Source organism: Schistocerca serialis, chromosome 8, assembly GCF_023864345.2.
Source record: "Schistocerca serialis cubense isolate TAMUIC-IGC-003099 chromosome 8, iqSchSeri2.2, whole genome shotgun sequence".
In the NCBI taxonomy this organism is placed as follows: Eukaryota; Metazoa; Arthropoda; class Insecta; order Orthoptera; family Acrididae; genus Schistocerca; species Schistocerca serialis.
In genome coordinates, this window is record NC_064645.1 from 289,263,978 (window position 1) to 289,281,786 (window position 17,809).

At 38.6% G+C, this 17,809-nt stretch overlaps 1 protein-coding gene across 14 annotated transcripts in view; it reads left to right on the plus strand.

The window, feature by feature from the left end:
• LOC126416114 (microtubule-actin cross-linking factor 1) overlaps positions 1 to 17,809 on the plus strand; it is a 1,003,027-nt gene that overhangs the window by 742,898 nt on the left and 242,320 nt on the right. For all 14 annotated transcript variants that reach the window (XM_050083628.1, XM_050083630.1, XM_050083635.1 and 11 more), the window contains exons 6-15: positions 8,844 to 9,007; positions 9,846 to 9,961; positions 10,731 to 10,834; positions 11,013 to 11,228; positions 11,607 to 11,737; positions 11,965 to 12,222; positions 12,938 to 13,142; positions 13,337 to 13,465; positions 13,713 to 13,952; positions 17,397 to 17,638. In XM_050083628.1, coding sequence (XP_049939585.1) covers positions 8,844 to 9,007; positions 9,846 to 9,961; positions 10,731 to 10,834; positions 11,013 to 11,228; positions 11,607 to 11,737; positions 11,965 to 12,222; positions 12,938 to 13,142; positions 13,337 to 13,465; positions 13,713 to 13,952; positions 17,397 to 17,638 — 1,805 coding nt within the window. The remainder of the gene's footprint in view (positions 1 to 8,843; positions 9,008 to 9,845; positions 9,962 to 10,730; positions 10,835 to 11,012; positions 11,229 to 11,606; positions 11,738 to 11,964; positions 12,223 to 12,937; positions 13,143 to 13,336; positions 13,466 to 13,712; positions 13,953 to 17,396; positions 17,639 to 17,809) is intronic.

Consider the following 17,809-nt stretch of genomic DNA (forward strand, 5'->3'; position numbering starts at 1 on the left):
TAGAGTCAATGTTCTCACTTTCAAAAGCGTATGTTGTATTTTGCACTTCCTGAACTATTGGTTTGAAGTCACCCAAATAAAACTTATTCACAGGATCGCAGTACATGTCTACAGCATTTTTTTTCTTTTTTTTTTCTTCCCACTGTGATAATATTCTTGTAACTATCTCAATAGAAAGTCATCGCGTCACATAGCAGGCATTTTCGAAGGTTCCTGACCTTCTGTTAATGTTTTATAAATGACCCTATACATTGCTTGGCGCTTACAAGAGTGCGGAAACCAGTTGTAGGTTTCTCGAACCAAAAAGTTGGTATTTCTTGGCAGTGTCTCATCTCTTCCAAGAGAAACTGCAATGAATGACAAACACATAATCAAGTATGGTAAGTTTAAATCTAGTTTCAGCCTCTCAAATTTACCATTGGTTATTCCTGTGTTTTCGGAAGCATTGTCAATCCCGACCCCAATCATATTTTCTGAATTAAGTTTGACACCCCAACAAAGCTTTTATTGAATTAACAATGGCTTCAGCTGTACCAGATTCTGATTCCACCAAAGCCAAGAACGTGCACATTATTTTCTGCATTGAGACGCTGAAACAGGATAGAAAAACGCGAGTAATTTTGTGACATATATCTGCTGATTCATCTAAAATTAAGCTGAATTCATTCTCAGTTTATCTTGACGCGACATTTCCGTGGAGCTAACACGTTACGGCAATTTCTCTGCCCATACTTCTGTATAACTTGCGTTGTCTAAAATTTACAATCTGAAAATTGTTTTTTTCCATAATTCTGAAAAGTGATCACACGAAGCAAATGAAGTGTGTTCATCAATGAACATACAGATATCTGCTTCCGAAAATTTATTGCCATTCATTTTAGCCTCGCTTTTAAACGGAAGCTTCCATTATCGAAAACTTTTGAAAAGATCCGGAAATTTGCTGTGTTAACTTTCGCGCTTGCAGTAGGTACAGTAAGCTCTTGTAGTGTCATTTTCAACAGGCCGTAACCACTCTTTAAATTGAGGATAGAACTCCCAAACCTACCTGTAATGTTCGTATTTAGGATTGCTAATTTTGCACGTGGACATACTTAGTCAAACAGTGTAGTGAACGTAACTCAACACTGCAAGCAAATTGTGTAACAGTACACTGCATTCTGGGAAACTCACTGTTGTAACTTGTTTTGTAGATTTGAACGAGGGAGTTCACAGCGCAAGTTGCTCTTGCTTCATAGGTGGTGGAGTATGGGAAGGCAAAGCTAGTACTGATTGTTGTTGGTATATTGGTATATAAGGAGTGCTAACGTCAGGAGTAAGCTTACACGCGTCTTACAATGGAAAACAAGTTCGTTCTTCCTTTCGTTCCCCCTCACGCACTAAACAACCTATAATCGCAATAGAGGTATTTGGTGTAAAAGTTTTCTCCCATTATTTGGGAGTTCGGGTAGTGAAAAACTTCACGTTTTCCATAATATATTCGAGTAGACCCCCAAAAAAAGTCGTCAGTCCCAAACATGAATTTTAGTCGCTGTTGTACTTGTCAAATACCTCATATTTAGCGACTTTTCCCCCCAAGTTGGCCACAGCGGTCTTCGTTGAGTGTACAATTGGTACAGATCAATCATACTAACGCTCAAATGAAAGTGTCATTTCTGAAGCACTTGTTTGCAGACGGATTACATCGAGAGGTCAGTGGCTGTAACTCTTGCCTCTCCCTTTAAGGGCGGATCTCGTTTGCCATACATGTGGAATAACATGCTTGAAAACAGCTTTTAGCAGAATGGAAATCACGAACATTTGCAAACGATTCGTCATTCATCATTGCCATCTTCTTTAACCTGTGAACAAGCGTTTACATTTGGTGGGAACCGAAGAGAACACAAGAGAGCAAGCATAGCGTGCAAATTTATGAACTGGTTAATATATTAGCTAGGGGTAGGGGGGGGGGGGGGGAGACGTGGACCACAACGCCGTGTATAATTCCAAGTCATATGACTTGTGCGGCGTAATGTGTGCACGCACGCGCCTTGAATACTCTTTTGAGTGTGTTTACATCGCTAGTGTAGGCAGATTCTGACCAGAATTATTATGGATTTCGCACGCGTAATTCAGTCATTTCAACAATTCGTATATTCGATATAGGAAATGATGTGGGCTGAAAACTTTGAAGAGATGTGCCGCTCCAGATCGAATTTTCACTCTGCAGCGGAGCGTGTCTTCATCTTAAATTTCCTGGGAGACGAAAACTATCTACTGGATCAGGGCTCAAGTCCTTAGCCTTTCGTGGAAAAATGCTCTACCGACTGAGTTATGCAAGCATGTCCCGTGATCTACCCTCACGTATTCCGCCAGTACCTCATCTATCTTCCAAACTTCACAAAAGATCTCGTGTATACTTTGCAGGACTACCACTATTGGAAGAAGTAATATGGCGGAGACATTGGCCTGGGGGATCGTTTCCTGCAAGGTATGCAGGAGAACACCTGTGAAGTTTGGGAGGTATAGGAGATTATGTACTGGCAGAAGTAGGGCTGTTAGTGCGGATCGTGAGTTGTGCATGGATAACCCTAGTCGATCACTTGCCCGCGAAAGGCAAAGGTCCTAGGTTCGAACCCCGGTCCGGAGCACAATTTTAATCTGCAACGGCAGCAATGTGAAGTGACTTCCTATTATGTCAGAGTGAAAGCGTTCCCACAAAATTTATTATTTTCCCCTCCTACATCCAGCAGACGAACTGTTGATCACTCCCCGAAGTATTCTTAGGAACTAAATTCTTCCGTTCTACGTTCTGCTACGGTTATTCTTTTGTTTATCCTTAGGGTAGCTAAAATATTAACCGCTTACTCACCGCGTCATAGGAACTTCTTGGCAACTGTAAAACAAGCACAGATATTATTCGTAGATGAACATTGCTTGATATTCAACGGCTTGACAGGCACCACACTCCCCAGTTACCTACCACTTGACATGTAAATGCAATGTAATACAGTCACGTTAATTATCCCGATCATTTTATGCATTAATTTCGTACACTGCCTGGACATTAATCAACACACAAAGCGCCTATTCCAATAAATAATAATAATAATAATAATAATAATAGTAATAATAATAATAATAATAATATTGGATAACCACAGCGACTGCATAGAAGCGATGGAAAAAACAGATGCCTATAAATATCTAGGATACAGACAAAAAATAGGAATAGATGATAGAAATATTAAGGAAGAGCTAAAAGAAAAATATAGACAAAGACTAACAAAAATACTGAAAACAGAATTGACAGCAAGAAACAAGACAAAAGCTATAAATACCTATGCTATACCAATATTGACCTACTCATTTGGAGTAGTGAAATGGAGTAACACAGACCTAGAAGCACTCAATACACTTACACGATCACAATGCCACAAATATAGAATACATCACATACATTCAGCAACAGAAAGATTCACATTAAGCAGAAAGGAAGGAGGAAGGGGATTTATCGACATAAAAAACCTACATTATGGACAGGTAGACAATTTAAGAAAATTCTTTCTAGAACGAGCAGAAACTAGCAAAATACACAAAGCAATCACCCACATAAATACATCGGCTACACCACTACAATTTCATAACCACCTCTACAACCCTTTAGATCACATAACATCAACAGATACAAAGAAAGTAAATTGGAAAAAGAAAACACTACGTGGCAAGCACCCGCATCATCTAACACAGCCACACATCGATCAAGACGCATCCAACACATGGCTAAGAAGAGGCAATATATACAGTGAGACAGAAGGATTCATGATTGCAATACAGGATCAAACAATAAACACCAGGTATTACAGCAAGCATATTATTAAAGATCCCAATACCACAACGGATAAATGCAGACTTTGTAAACAACAAATAGAAACAGTAGATCACATCACAAGCGGATGCACAATACTAGCAAATACAGAATACCCCAGAAGACATGACAACGTCGCAAAAATAATACATTAACAGCTTGCCTTACAACTTAAACTTTTAAAACAACACGTTCCTACATACAAGTATACACCACAAAATGTACTGGAGAATGATGAATACAAATTATACTGGAACAGAACCATTATAACAGATAAAACAACGCCACATAACAAACCTGACATCATACTCACCAATAAAAAGAAGAAATTAACACAACTAATTGAAATATCCATACCCAATACAGCAAATATACAGAAGAAAACAGGAGAAAAAATTGAAAAATACATCCAACTGGCTGAGGAAGTCAAGGACATGTGGCATCAGGATAAAGTTGACATTATACCAATTATACTTTCAACTACAGGAGTCATACCACGCAATATCCACCAGTACATCAGTGCAATACAGCTACATCCAAACTTATATATACAACTTCAGAAATCCGTAATTATTGATACATGTTCAATTACCCGAAAGTTCCTAAACGCAATGTAACATATACCGTACAGTTAAAAGGAAGCGACGCTTGATCAAGGTCCGCGTCACTTTCATTCCGAACCAGACCTAAGGTCTGAGAAAGGAAAGATGATAATAATAATAATGTATTTAACCTTGCCCAGTAATCCTACCGGGAAAATGGGACCTACAAGTTAACGTGGTCTCCTGGTGAATTTTCCATCATTGAGATGCAAAGACTAGGTTAAAGGCAGACTGAAAATTCCTTGGTCCGTTCGGGATTAGATTCCGCGATGTGTGTAATACCAACTAGACCTCTGGGCCCGGCACCTTGCTAGTATAACTAAAATTACACATTTGTGATACTTTACATATGTAAAGTATCTTTTCTTCCTTTATTGAATGTCTATTCTGTCTGCAACAGCTTAAGTTCAGCACTACTATTGGCAATAAATGTGTGTGGAAACGGAACAAAGCTGTGTGCAATATTAACGCTTAGATCTTAAACAAAAGTATGCTACAACGTATAATAACTATTAACAATTATTCGCTTTCATGTTGGTCGTATGCGCAGCGTGCTATGCTTACTCCATCGATGTTCCTACTGTATGAGAACAATCAATTTCTTTTACAAGTACATATTGTTAAGCATTTTGAAAAGTGTGAGGCGTCCCCCTCAGCTTGGCGCCCTCAAGCGGCAGCTTCTGCCGCTTGGGCCTAAAACCGGCCTTGCTTGTACTCTCTCTTGATTTTCTGGAAATCGGTTTACCTGTTTCTAACAAGATGGCAACTGTATGTTACAGTTTTCATTTACATAAATATCATAAATATAACGAGCATACTTCGTGTTAAACTTCTCAAACTTTGGACGAATTCCGTTTCGAGACCAACTGACCAAAAACTAATAATCTTGTATTGTTTCGTACCGAGCGATAGTTCATTTTTTTCCCCCATTCCGGAGAGCGTAGCAATTGATCAGAAATTGTTTCTCACCCATTTCACCACGAACATATCCAGTACAGTACACAGAATATAACGGCTGCGACAGTGGACTACTACAAACGTACACAGTATTGTTTGCTTTTGTTGGCAGTGACTGGAAACTAAACATTACCGACAGGAGTCTTTGTTTCCTACTTCAACATGTGTAGAAGCCCAGAGTTTCAAGAAAATATAGATGGATTAGAAATGCGCCGAATCTTCAGTATTACTTTTGTTGAATCGCTTTGAATGTGCATTGAAGAACATTAAGAGTAGACTAGTTTATGGCAAATTATCCCCTCGATATCGCCAGAAATATTTAAGAAGTAAAAGATGTAAGTAAATATTTATCTATTTAATCAGAATACCAAATATGCTTTAGTAGTTGCAATGGTTTGATTTGCTTGTCACTGACAGTTCACGATGTGGTAACTGTGAAAATTTATATGGTCTTTACCTTGAATTGACAATGCGTTACCGAGTTGCCTCGGATAAGGAAGCTAGTAAAAAAGACTGGGGAGGTGAATTGGTATGTCCCGTATTTGGCGGGGCTAACTCGGGTTTACGCCAAACTAAGTCGGGATGAAAGAGATGACATAGCTTTCAGCGCTGTTCTCGCTTTCGGGCGGCTTAGGGAGCAAAGTTTGGTCTTTTGGCTTGAAATTGTGAAAAACCTGAAACATGCTCCTCAGATCTTTACGGCCATCGGGTGAACGTAATGTAACCAAAATCTTAACTAGCGTGAAAGAAACCGTAACTCAGCGCATGCCCGCCGTGCAGTGCGTTCGACTCGAGTTAGTAATAATCTCAACCCAAATTAGCATGTTTTATAAACCAAGCTGATTACCCTAAGCTCGCTCAGATCGAGTTGGCAGGAAAATCTAAATTATGTTCGACGCCGTTTGCCACGTTCATGCCTGTTCCGGTTGTAACTTCTCTTAAGATAACTGTAACCAAACCGAGTGTGTCGAAACATTCTAAAAGAGTTCATTTCTCTCATTAGCATCTGCGAGGCTTGTGAACAGGTTTGATTGCAATTTTGTTTGTTATATGAAATCGGCGATCAAACTAAAAACACTTTTTTTTTTTAATTGTCTGACATACAAATATCTGACATCATAGCAATATTTCCACCTATTGCCAAGTTTCCTCACAAGCCATATACTAAGTATTATATATATCTCTTTAACCTATCAGTAATTTTTTTTTTCTTGAGGGCATTTCATAAACGGCGATTTAGTAGCCTCGCCGCGAGCAATAATGGATGCCACTCTACAGCCTGAAATTACTGCTCATGGGACACCCTGAATTTGCTGAGAGATTTCGCTATAGGTCGTAATTCGAAAACACACTCATGAGACATTCGGAATTTGCTGTAAGGATTTTGGCGACGATATTAAGGTAGCCAACTACCATGGCTCGAGCATCAGTGTAAAGTTATCGCTTCCTCATCGTTTCCCTCAGTTTGCATTCTAAATTTTAATATGTGCATATATTTCCGAGTTGCCATGATGTTAATATTCCGTGTAGACTCGCTTGTAAGTTACACTTCACGAATTTCGATCAAACAAAATAATTCACAATAAGCGCCTAGATCCCTAAAGACCACAGTGAGTGACGTCCCCTTCAGTAAGCACAGATTCAACTCGAGTTCGGTCGGCGCGACGGCGGTAAACTCCAACCTCGCTCTAAACCGTCATCGATAGCGGCGACCGCCGCGCAGCGTGTGAACACAGCTCGAATTATTAACAATCTTACTTGGGTTGACTAGAAATCGTCTCAACCAAGAGATAACCCGATTTTGTAACTCGAGTTGATCCATCTCCAAAGACCAGCAACACTAATCAAAGGTGAAAGTTGCACTGGGCGCGTGGACGATCTAGTCGTTAGGCGGCCCTCTTATCTAGAAGACCGGAAATTGAGAATGGAAATTGTTCGGTGGGACAAAAGAGATGAAAGCCGATGTGCGCTGTAGACTGTGGGGTGGGGCTGGACCTCATTTGATTCCCAGTGTTCTGCTCGGCAGCTCCCTGTAACTATGGGTGCTCGCTCGTTCGTGCGACATCTGCGTTTTAGAAACTTTTTGTGGCAGTCTGTGTTTAATTTCCGGACCGTAGGTGACTCACTGTATAATACAGTTCCCAAGTACATTATATGTCACAATTCTATAACTTAGTTCTCTCAGTTCATTTCATCAATCAATCAATCAATCAATCAATCAATCCATTCAGTCGTCCTTCCATTGTGTTCTTTAGAACCTATTGAGATGTAGAACCTTCAGGGATATGCAGTGTGTCAAGATATACATGAACAAAAGACAAGCAAATCACAGACGGTACACATATTGAGAATCTGCATACAATATTAAAAATGAACTATTACTACACTGCTGTCATTTTCTAAGAAGGTATGGCCCCATGTTTTACTTCATATGTGAAGATCTATTTTTTTTTAATTGTACGTGTGACAAGTAAAACAAAATAGATTGTTTTAACTCTTGAACTAATATTGATATTTCTTGCACTAGGAACTTTCACTACTAAAACTAATTGCTGTGGTGGCCACCAAACTGGTATCTGCTCAATAAGTAATGACACTGAGTGAAGTATACTTAGTTTATGTAAGTGTCATTGCTACTGCACTTGTAACTTGTGCAGCTGTGTGTTCCTCCAACCATGTAGCTCGTCATCTGGACCCACAAGAAAAAGTCCACGGGAGTCAAGTTTGGGGGTGTTCAGTTGCCAGTATCAGAATGAGTTACCAGTATAGGCTACCAAGCAATTAGGAAACTCACTACATTTTGCAATCTCTTAACTGCTGCTTTTTGGGATGTTGTTGTAATCATTCTGCTTATTTCTGCAACACATTGGTGAAAAACAAATTTAATGTTCAAATATTGAAATATATTTATTTTAAGATTTAATTTCGTAAACACAAAATGTGGTATTTTAAATCTCTATTTCAAGTTGTTTGCTGTGTGCCTGGATAGAACTAAATGACCTGTTACATCTATTGAAGCACACTGACACAATTAAGCTCTCTTTCTTCTATGAGTGAAGTGGCTGCTATTCACTGTAATCTGTTAAAATTGTGCCTCCAGTACTCTGAATATTAGCGAATTATTAGTTTCTTTGTAGTGAACTGTTGTTTTCTAATAAGATTCTTTAAATTATAAATTATCAAATATTTTCAAAGAATGATGTCCAAATATCGAAATATGCTGTGCTATTGTGCTTCTGAGGATATTTCGTATGAAGCATGCCCTTTCTGTTTTGGAATCATTTACATTTATTACCAATAGTTTTGTAAGCCTAAAATGGATTTTAAAAAGTTACTAGTGTAAAGGCTCTCGAAATTGGTTTTCCACAATTTGACAGAAAGTGTTAAAACTTATTGATGATGGGTGTGGAAAATCAAATGTGTCTCTTTTGTGCCGACAGATATCCGACATTGTAGTGGGCCAGGAGACAAACATTTCAGCGAGAGATGCACTGCTGAGATGGGCACGCAGATCGACGGCAAAATATCCAGGCGTCCGCGTCTCCGATTTTACATCCTCCTGGAGGGACGGGCTGGCATTCAATGCTCTCATTCACCGCAACAGGTAATGGGTTAAATGCTTTCCTGTAAAGTATTTTTCAACCATTGATTGTGATATGTGGCATCTCGTATGTTGCAAGGAAAATACTGCCTTCTTATTTACTGTAATGCTAACAGCAGGAAAACAATTTTTGTCTGTGAAAAATTAGATAAGTACTGGTATAAAAATAATCCAGTGACAGAAATCTCAGTGGTTTGGGGGTTGTCGATTACTGTTTCTGTTTTGAGTGAATCTTTTGTTCTTTAGTGCAACTATTACAACAACAATCGTAACTTACAGGTATGAGGAGATTTTAACCCACAGAATTATTAAAAAATAAAGTTCTTGTGTGCTCTGGAAGAGTGTAAGTGTAGATAACGAATTGGTGGTGGAATACATCACTACAACCAATCCGTTCTTCTATGGGACAGCATTTCAGAAATAAAAACCAGATAGTATGGAAGCAGATAACTGTGGGCTGAAGGGTTGCATCACAATAATTTGTGCAGTCTTTTTGTAATTAGCAGGAAGCATGATTAGTATTTGACTTTGTGTGTTAATTAAATTCTTACGTATCAAAATATCATCTATTGTGGTCTGTTTTTGGATTTTATCTTTTATGCTCGTGATATTGTACTAAAATATAGGTTCGGCCATCCATCAGTGGCACATGCTGTAAATATGCGGTATTAAGTTGTCCGTATTCTTTATGTTTTCTGGTCACTTGAAAACTAAAATTAAGGACGAACCACCCTAGATTGCCATTTTGTTTAAATTTGATTGCCCCCCCCCTCCCCCATTGTAACCTTATTGTTAATACGAGTTTTGGACCATATTGTACAATCAATTCTTTCTGCTTTAGGCCAGACCTTATTGATTGGCGCTCAATTCGTTCAAGAGTTGTGAGAGAACGTCTCGAAACTGCTTTCACAGTAGCCGAGAGGGAGTATGGCGTAACAAGACTTCTTGATCCTGAAGGTAAATTTAGCTAGTAATTTCACAAACTTTTGTGCTTCTAGTGTAAGAGAAAAATATTAGTGCATTTAAAATCTTTAAATGTATGACAGTGAAACACTCATTTCACTTAAATACTGTTGCTATATATTGTGTAGACAAGTATATAAAATGAAAGCCTTGGTGTCTTTTTGTATAAAATTGTTACCTTTATAGTTTTTGTTGTTTGGTGATGTCTCCTTTACACAGGATAGGACTTCTACCAGTATTTTGATTATTCGCTTTTGATTTTGTTAGAAGATTGCTTAAACAGCATTTCTACTTGAAACTAAGTATTAGGCAAATTATCATAAAGTTATGTTGCAGTGTTTCTGAACTTGGTGTTAGTAGCAAAGGAGACATTATATTTATTGTTTATTAATATTTGAAAATGGAAAATATTTGGAAAAAATACTCATCAGAATACTGTTTTCTTTTGCCACACAAGTGGTTCAAATTTTGATGAAAGCCTGTTGAATGTGAGTAAAAATGTTGGATGGTAAACTAACAAAGTTTCTGTTATTTAATTACTTAAAGAACCTTTGTATAACAGTGGTCATATATGCTTGTAGGGCTGTAGGCTAACTGTCTTTGTACAAATCAATACAGTGTCATAAGTACACAAACAGAAAAAATGTCATTGTATCACCAGAAACTGATTTACTGGCTCGCAAAGGATAAATAAATTTGTCTTGGAGAGGAAGTTAGGAAGCTGTGATTTGTTGTTAACGTTACTTGTTTTTTTCTTTTTCAGATGTTGACACACCTGAGCCAGATGAGAAGTCTCTCATCACATACATATCATCACTTTATGATGTGTTCCCAGAACCACCCCCAATTCATCCACTTTATGATTCAGTAAGTGTCATTGAGGTTAATTCATTTTGTAATGCAATAATTTATTTTTTTTGTTCTTAATCTCAACCTATAATATTTGTTAGAAGTCATAAGAGCAAATAATAACATCAAAACTAAAGTGAGTAACTGTAAACCCACCAGTTGGGCATGCATTTTGAAATAATTTCTGTTTTAACAGGAATCTCAACAGAGGCTATCTGAATATCGTGAACTGGCCAGCAGTCTGCATTTATGGATGAGAGAAAAAATTTCAGTGATGTTGGATCGCACATTTCCAAGCACTCTCATAGAAATGAAGAAACTTGCCGCAGAATCGAATCGATTCCGATCAGATGAAATTCCACCTAGACAGCGAGATAAACAGAAACTGCACTTAATCTACAGGGAACTTGAGGTAAGATGCAAGTAATGCACAGGGCACCCAGAAATATGTTTCAGATATTAGTTTCTTCTTCTTCTTCCATTTGGCCACCTTAGGACCACGTTAATTCACTTCAGCTTCATTTCTTCTGGTATTTCTTATTTCTCAATATTCTTTCATTCTCATACTTTGCAACCTTCTTCGTTCTTCCATCCAAAATTATCTTGTTCTGGGTCTCGTACTGTCAATTTCTTTTATTTAAATTCGTCAGTTGTTCTGTGATGCAGAGTATCTATGATTTTTTCAGTGAACCAGTTGTGAATTTTAGCAGTTTTGTTTTTCTCCCTGGAATTAAAAGTAACCTACCTTTTATTATGTGGCAATGTTTAAGTTGGTTAATATTATTCGCAGAAATATTTTGAAGCTGTTGGAGAAGTAGACGTTGAATCTGAACTTCAGTATGAGGTTATTGACAAGAATTGGAACAGACTGATGATTGCACACCAGGATCGTGATCATGCCATCCTCGAAGAGATAAAACGGTAAGAATGTTACTAAGCTTAATAAATTAATTAAAGCTCTGTAAATGTGTAGGCATCATACATATTACAATAGTTTAAGCCAGTAGTCTGTATTGGTCTCCCTATTACAGCTTGACTTCACTGGAAATGAGGACTTGCCACATTTCGTGCCCACTGTTTGATGACATAGTTTGCTCATTCAGTTTTGATGCAGTAGTGTATTGCGTGTTTCTTTAATCCTGTTTCAGACTAGAAAGACTGCAAAGACTTGCTGAGAAAGTGCACCGTGAAGTTAAGCAAGTTGATTCTCGTCTGGGCGAGCTCGAGGTACGTGTTGAAGAAGAAGCTCGTCGTCTGGACCGCCTGCATCCTCTTGATGCAAAACATAATGTTGATTTACTGGAAACGGAGCTGAGAGGTACAGAGGATGCCATCAACAGCATGTTCACAGACACACAAGTCCTGCGTGAAGGACGGTACCCTCAGGCACCGGAATTGCATAAGAGGTTAGTTCTGTGCTGTTAGTACTTGTTGCATTGCATTGCATTAAGCCTTCCATTTGGTTCCTGTGATTATTAACCACAATGAAATACAGTTTCATCACAAAATAGGTTTACTTGCAAGGTAAATACGTCTTGGTGATCTGTCTTATGTCTTAATTTGCACATACAGCTATAGTTCAGTAGACAAGGCTTATTATGATTTGTGATCTTTCCTCCTCGACCTTTCTGTAATGGTGAACCACTTGATAGTTCACTGTCACAACACAATGAATAATAGCATTCAAAGTTATAGATGAAGGCTGCAAACAGTGGTTTATTGGTTGACTAATGTTTATCACAACTTCAGCTGGAAATTTAGCAGAAATTAAAAGTCCTATATTCAGTCTCACACCACGGTCATCGTGAACTGTTATTGCTCCTCCTCCTTTCTTCATGATTGGTGCTAAAGAAAGTTATGAAAAAGTCGGTGTTGCATTGTTTAAGTAGATACAAATCTAGGAATTTTCTCACCGTTGTGAGAAAAATGGATGGATTTAAAAAAAAAATACAGATATTCATGTATGAAAATAAACTGTATAGATTTGTACTTTAATTAATATCCTCACAATTAGATATCCTCACAATTAGATACAATAACTCACAATTAACTAAACTGAAACTAGTGAACAATAAAATTACTAACTTGTTACTAAGCGGTGCTCTTATTTATTTTGTGCAGAGTCCAGAAACTCCATCAACGTTGGGTTTCCCTAAGGCAATTGGTACATACCCATCTGGTTTCTCCTCTTGCATCATTATCATTCCCTGTAGAAGAACGAACTGTAACTAGACAGACACGCACTGTGTTGGAGACAAGACTTGTTGATACAAATGTGCATTTTAGACAGCTTCAAGAATGCTCTGAATGGTGTCGTTCTAAATTGGTAAGTGAAAGAGAAGTTTTTGTGCAATTTTTACAGATTTTAAGCGAAATTTGATATCAGTTGTGAGATGTCGGTTGGTATTTAGTAGTGATAAGAAATTTCTTTTCTTATTGAATAATGGTGCGAATGATGCAGGATTAGTAGTGATGGTAAGGCAACTATGATGATTCTGATTTATCGTTTTATTTTATTAGAAACAATTACAAGATGCTGAATATGGATCTGATTTACCAAGTGTCCAAAATGAACTTGAACTCCACCAGCGAGAACATAGAATCATTGAGCAGTTTCAGACAAAGGTTGAGCACTGCTCATTAGCAAAGGTAAGTTAAGACTTTGCTGCACGAATAGGACTGAATATGTTTCAGTCTATCATGAAATATGACTGATTATTTTGTTATTTTTATGATTTGTTGTGGTTGTATTAAGTTATGCTCATAAGAAATGAATGAAAAGTCATTTGATAGTGCCAAAAGATATTATGTAGTGTGCATTTTAGTCTTCTTTTCTCATTTTGTAATAAATATTTCTTTTTTCTTCTCTGTATGACTGTTTTTCTCATCTATACAGAGCAATTTCCATGGTGAAGAGCTGCAACTATACAATCAGCACCTCGGACAATTACAAAAGCTTTATAATGAATTGCTGGTCACTTCTAATAAACGACTGTCTGATCTAGAAGTGCTACAAGACTTCCTCCAATCAGCCACAAATGAGCTGGTTTGGTTGAATGACAAGGAAGAAACAGAAGTTACAAGAGACTGGAGTGATAAGTCGCTTAATGTACCTGCTCTGGAACAATATTATGAGGTAAGACCTGTTTTTAATCCCATTCATTTGTTTTAATATTTTTTCTTCTTAAAGGATTTGAGGTTTTAATTTTTTTTTTAATTGAGCAAAAGCAGAGAACATTTTACTAATGTGAAATGCAGAAGAGTATGAAGATAAAGATTAGATAGGAATGTCATTATGGCATAAGTAGCACAACTGTGTGGTGAAAAATACAGGTTGACAATACTAGCGTTGAATGAGATTTGACAACTGAAGTGCTAGAAATGTCAAAGAGAGACAGAGTAGGCTGTGAATGAGATCAACAGTGGCTAGGAACAAAGTATATGTTACCAAGAAATTTCAGAACTGAGAAGCCATGTGATAATATTGCTTGGGGGGAAGGAGGGTTGAAGTGTTAAAATTGCCTTGAGATAAAGTGAATAACCAATACTGTCTCTGTCACTGTTTTTCCAGTGTGTTCTGTGCAAGATGATTTACAAAGAATGTTTGGAGCAGCAGCACATCTACTCATACTGAATGATGGTTAAGTGTGTGGGAAGATGGACCTAAATTTATTTTTTGCTCATAACATGTAATTTTACTTTTATGTACAATGCCAGCAAAGTGCATTTACATTGTTGTTCATACACACAATGTAGTTTTTTCTCTCTTCAATAGTTATTTAATTCTTGCTATAGGACAAAAAATTGTGCTATGGTGAACAGTTAATTTTGTATGGAATTTAGTACTACACTTATTGCTAAGAATACATCATTGTTCATGTTAGTTCTACGTTATATGGGCATTTATAGATAAACCTCCGGGATCTCGAGGCCCAAGATCTTGCATGCTATATGCAAAGGAGTAAGTGAAAGAAGCCAAAAGAAACTTAATGGGCTAGCAAGCCAAATTGTTTAAATGTTTGTTTGAAGAGGGACAGCTTGGGAAAAACAGGGAAGATAAACAGTCTTGAAGAAATACACATTTATAAGTGTGTCTCAGCAATTGTCATCTTCCTCCGCCACCGCGGCTGGTGCTGCTGCTGCTGCTGCTGCTACTACTACTACTACTACTACTACTACTACTACTACTACTACTGCTTACATATAAGGGCTATTCAGAAAGTAGGGAACGTTTCTGTCTGACACCGCTAGGTGTGCACCAATTGCGTATATTTTGGTATCTGCATGTTCGGCAGCTCAATCTGTCTCCATCCATGACAGTGGGAATGTCTCTCCAAGTCTAGCTCTTTCTATATTCGAATTTGGAGTGTGCGCTGCAATCGAAAATCCCGCCAGTTGTGAGGTGCAGTCTGTGATATGGTTTTTGTTGGCGAAAAACCTAAAATCTATAGAAATTTGTCATTAACTGTGCGAAGTGTACGGAAACAACGTAATGAGTGAATGTTCCATCCAGAAATGGTGCATTCGGTTTAAAAATGGCCAAAGCAACGTTCATGATGAAGAGAAGAGTTGATGCCCGAGCATTGTGACTGCCAATAAAGTCGTTGAAGTTGAAGAAACAATTTGTGAAAGCAGTCACTTCACAATAACGGTGCTTTTGCTTTTTTTCCCACAATTTTCACGGACTTTGTTGTTTGAAATTGTCGCTCAAAAGCTAGGCTACACAAATTTTTTGCACGATGGGTGGCCAAAATGCTTACAGAGCACCATAAAGAACAGTGAATGGCGGCAACGTTGACATTTCTGGAGGCCTACCACAAACATGGTGGATCGAATCGTAACTGGTGATGAGATTTGGATGAAACATGTCAGTTGCGAGACAAAATTACAGTCCATGGAGTGTGGGAACACAAGGTCCTCTCAAAAACCAAGAAATTGTTTGCAAATCTTGTCAACAAGGAAGTTTATGGCGACAGTGTTTTGGGATAGGCAAGGTGTGCTTTTCTCGAACATGGAGCAACCATAAATTCTGCCTGATATGGCAAACTTTGCACAGCTCTAGAAGAGCAGTTCAAAACAAACACCAAAGAAAGCTGACAGCCAAAATTTTGTTTTTGCACGCCAATGCCCGACCTCACATGGCAAACCGCAGTAAAGAACTCCTTAATTCATTCAAATGGGAAATTTTCCCTCATCCACCCTACAGCCCCAATCTTGCACCAAGCAACTTCCACTTGTTTCCCAAGATGAAGAACTGGCCTGCAACGCAGCGCTTTGATGATGATGCGGAACTCCACGTGGGCGTGACTCACTGGCTGAAGTCCCGGACTGCAGATTTCACGACGAAGGTCTTTCGAAGCTTGTCCACCACTGTGATAATTGCCTCAAAGTGTTGATGACCATGTGGAAAAGTAGTATGTCAGTTGCTCCTTCAGATGTATATAATAAAATGTATTTCTAAAAACAAAGATGATGTGACTTACCAAACGAAAGCGCTGGGAGGTCGATAGACACACAAACATACACACAAAATTCAAGCTTTCACAACAAACTGTTGCCTCATCAGGAAAGAGGGAAGGAGAGGGAAAGACGAAAGGATGTGTGTTTTAAGGGAGAGGGTAAGGAGTCATTCCAATCCCGGGAGCGGAAAGACTTACCTTGGGGGAAAAAGGACGGGTATATACACTCTCTCTCTCTCTCTCTCTCTCTCTCTCTCTCTCTCTCTCTCTCTCTCTCTCTCTCTCTCTCTCTCTCTCGCGCGCGCATGCACACACACACACACACACACACACACACACACACACACACACACACACAAGCAGATGTGTGTGCGAGTGTATACCCGTCCTTTTTTCCCCCTAAGGTAAGTCTTTCCGCTCCCGGGATTGGAATGACTCCTTACCCTCTCCCTTAAAACACACATCCTTTCGTCTTTCCCTCTCCTTCCCTCTTTCCTGATGAGGCAACAGTTTGTTGTGAAAGCTTGAATTTTGTGTGTATGTTTGTGTTTGTTTGTGTGTCTATCGACCTGCCAGCGCTTTTGTTTGGTAAGTCTACACAAAATTCTAGCTTTCGCAACCGACGGTTGCTTCGTCAGGAAAGAGGGAAGGAGAAGGAAAGATGAAAGGATGTGGGTTTTTAGGGAAAGGGTAAGGAGTCATTTCAATCCCGGGAGCAGAAAGTCTTACCTTGGGGGGGAAAAAAGGACAGGTATACACTCACACACACACACATCCATCCGCACATACACAGACACAAGCCATCATGGCTGAATAACCCTTGTACATACATTGATTCATGCATACAGATATGTATATTCCAAAGGATAATGCCTTGTTGCTGCTTCTGCTTTCTTCTGTTATATGTTTGTTTCAGTTCCACGTAATTGTCACATCGTATACTCTTCTCGATGTCTTCCTAGGTCATCCTCTTCCTTTCATTCCTAAGATTTTCCTTTAGGTATGTTTATGATGAAATTGTTGCATTTGATGACTTGTCCAAAAAATACTACTGCTATTATGACGACCACTACTTGCAAGTTTATTGCTGATTAGCTAACAACTTTTTTAAATTTTTGCAGTCCCTCATGAGTGAGTTGGAGAAACGAGAGATACAGTTCAGTGCAGTACAAGATCGAGGAGAGAGCTTGGTTCTGCAGCACCACCCAGCAGCAAAGTGTATAGAGGCATACATGGCTGCTATGCAGACTCAGTGGGCTTGGCTACTGCAATTGACACTTTGTCTGGAGACTCATCTCAAGCATGCTGCCCACTACCAGCAGTTCTACCGTGACTTGCATGATGCTGAAGCGTGGATAGCCAAGTGAGTGTGATATTGGCTACTCCAAGTACACGCGCTTTTCAGGCATTACTTGATCGTGAAGATTCATGATGTATTCCTTTCTTGTCTCCAAATCTTGCTGACTAAGCTGTTCAGTTTTTATGCATGTTAACTACATTTTTGTCAGAGTACAAAATTGCAAATCTCGTGACA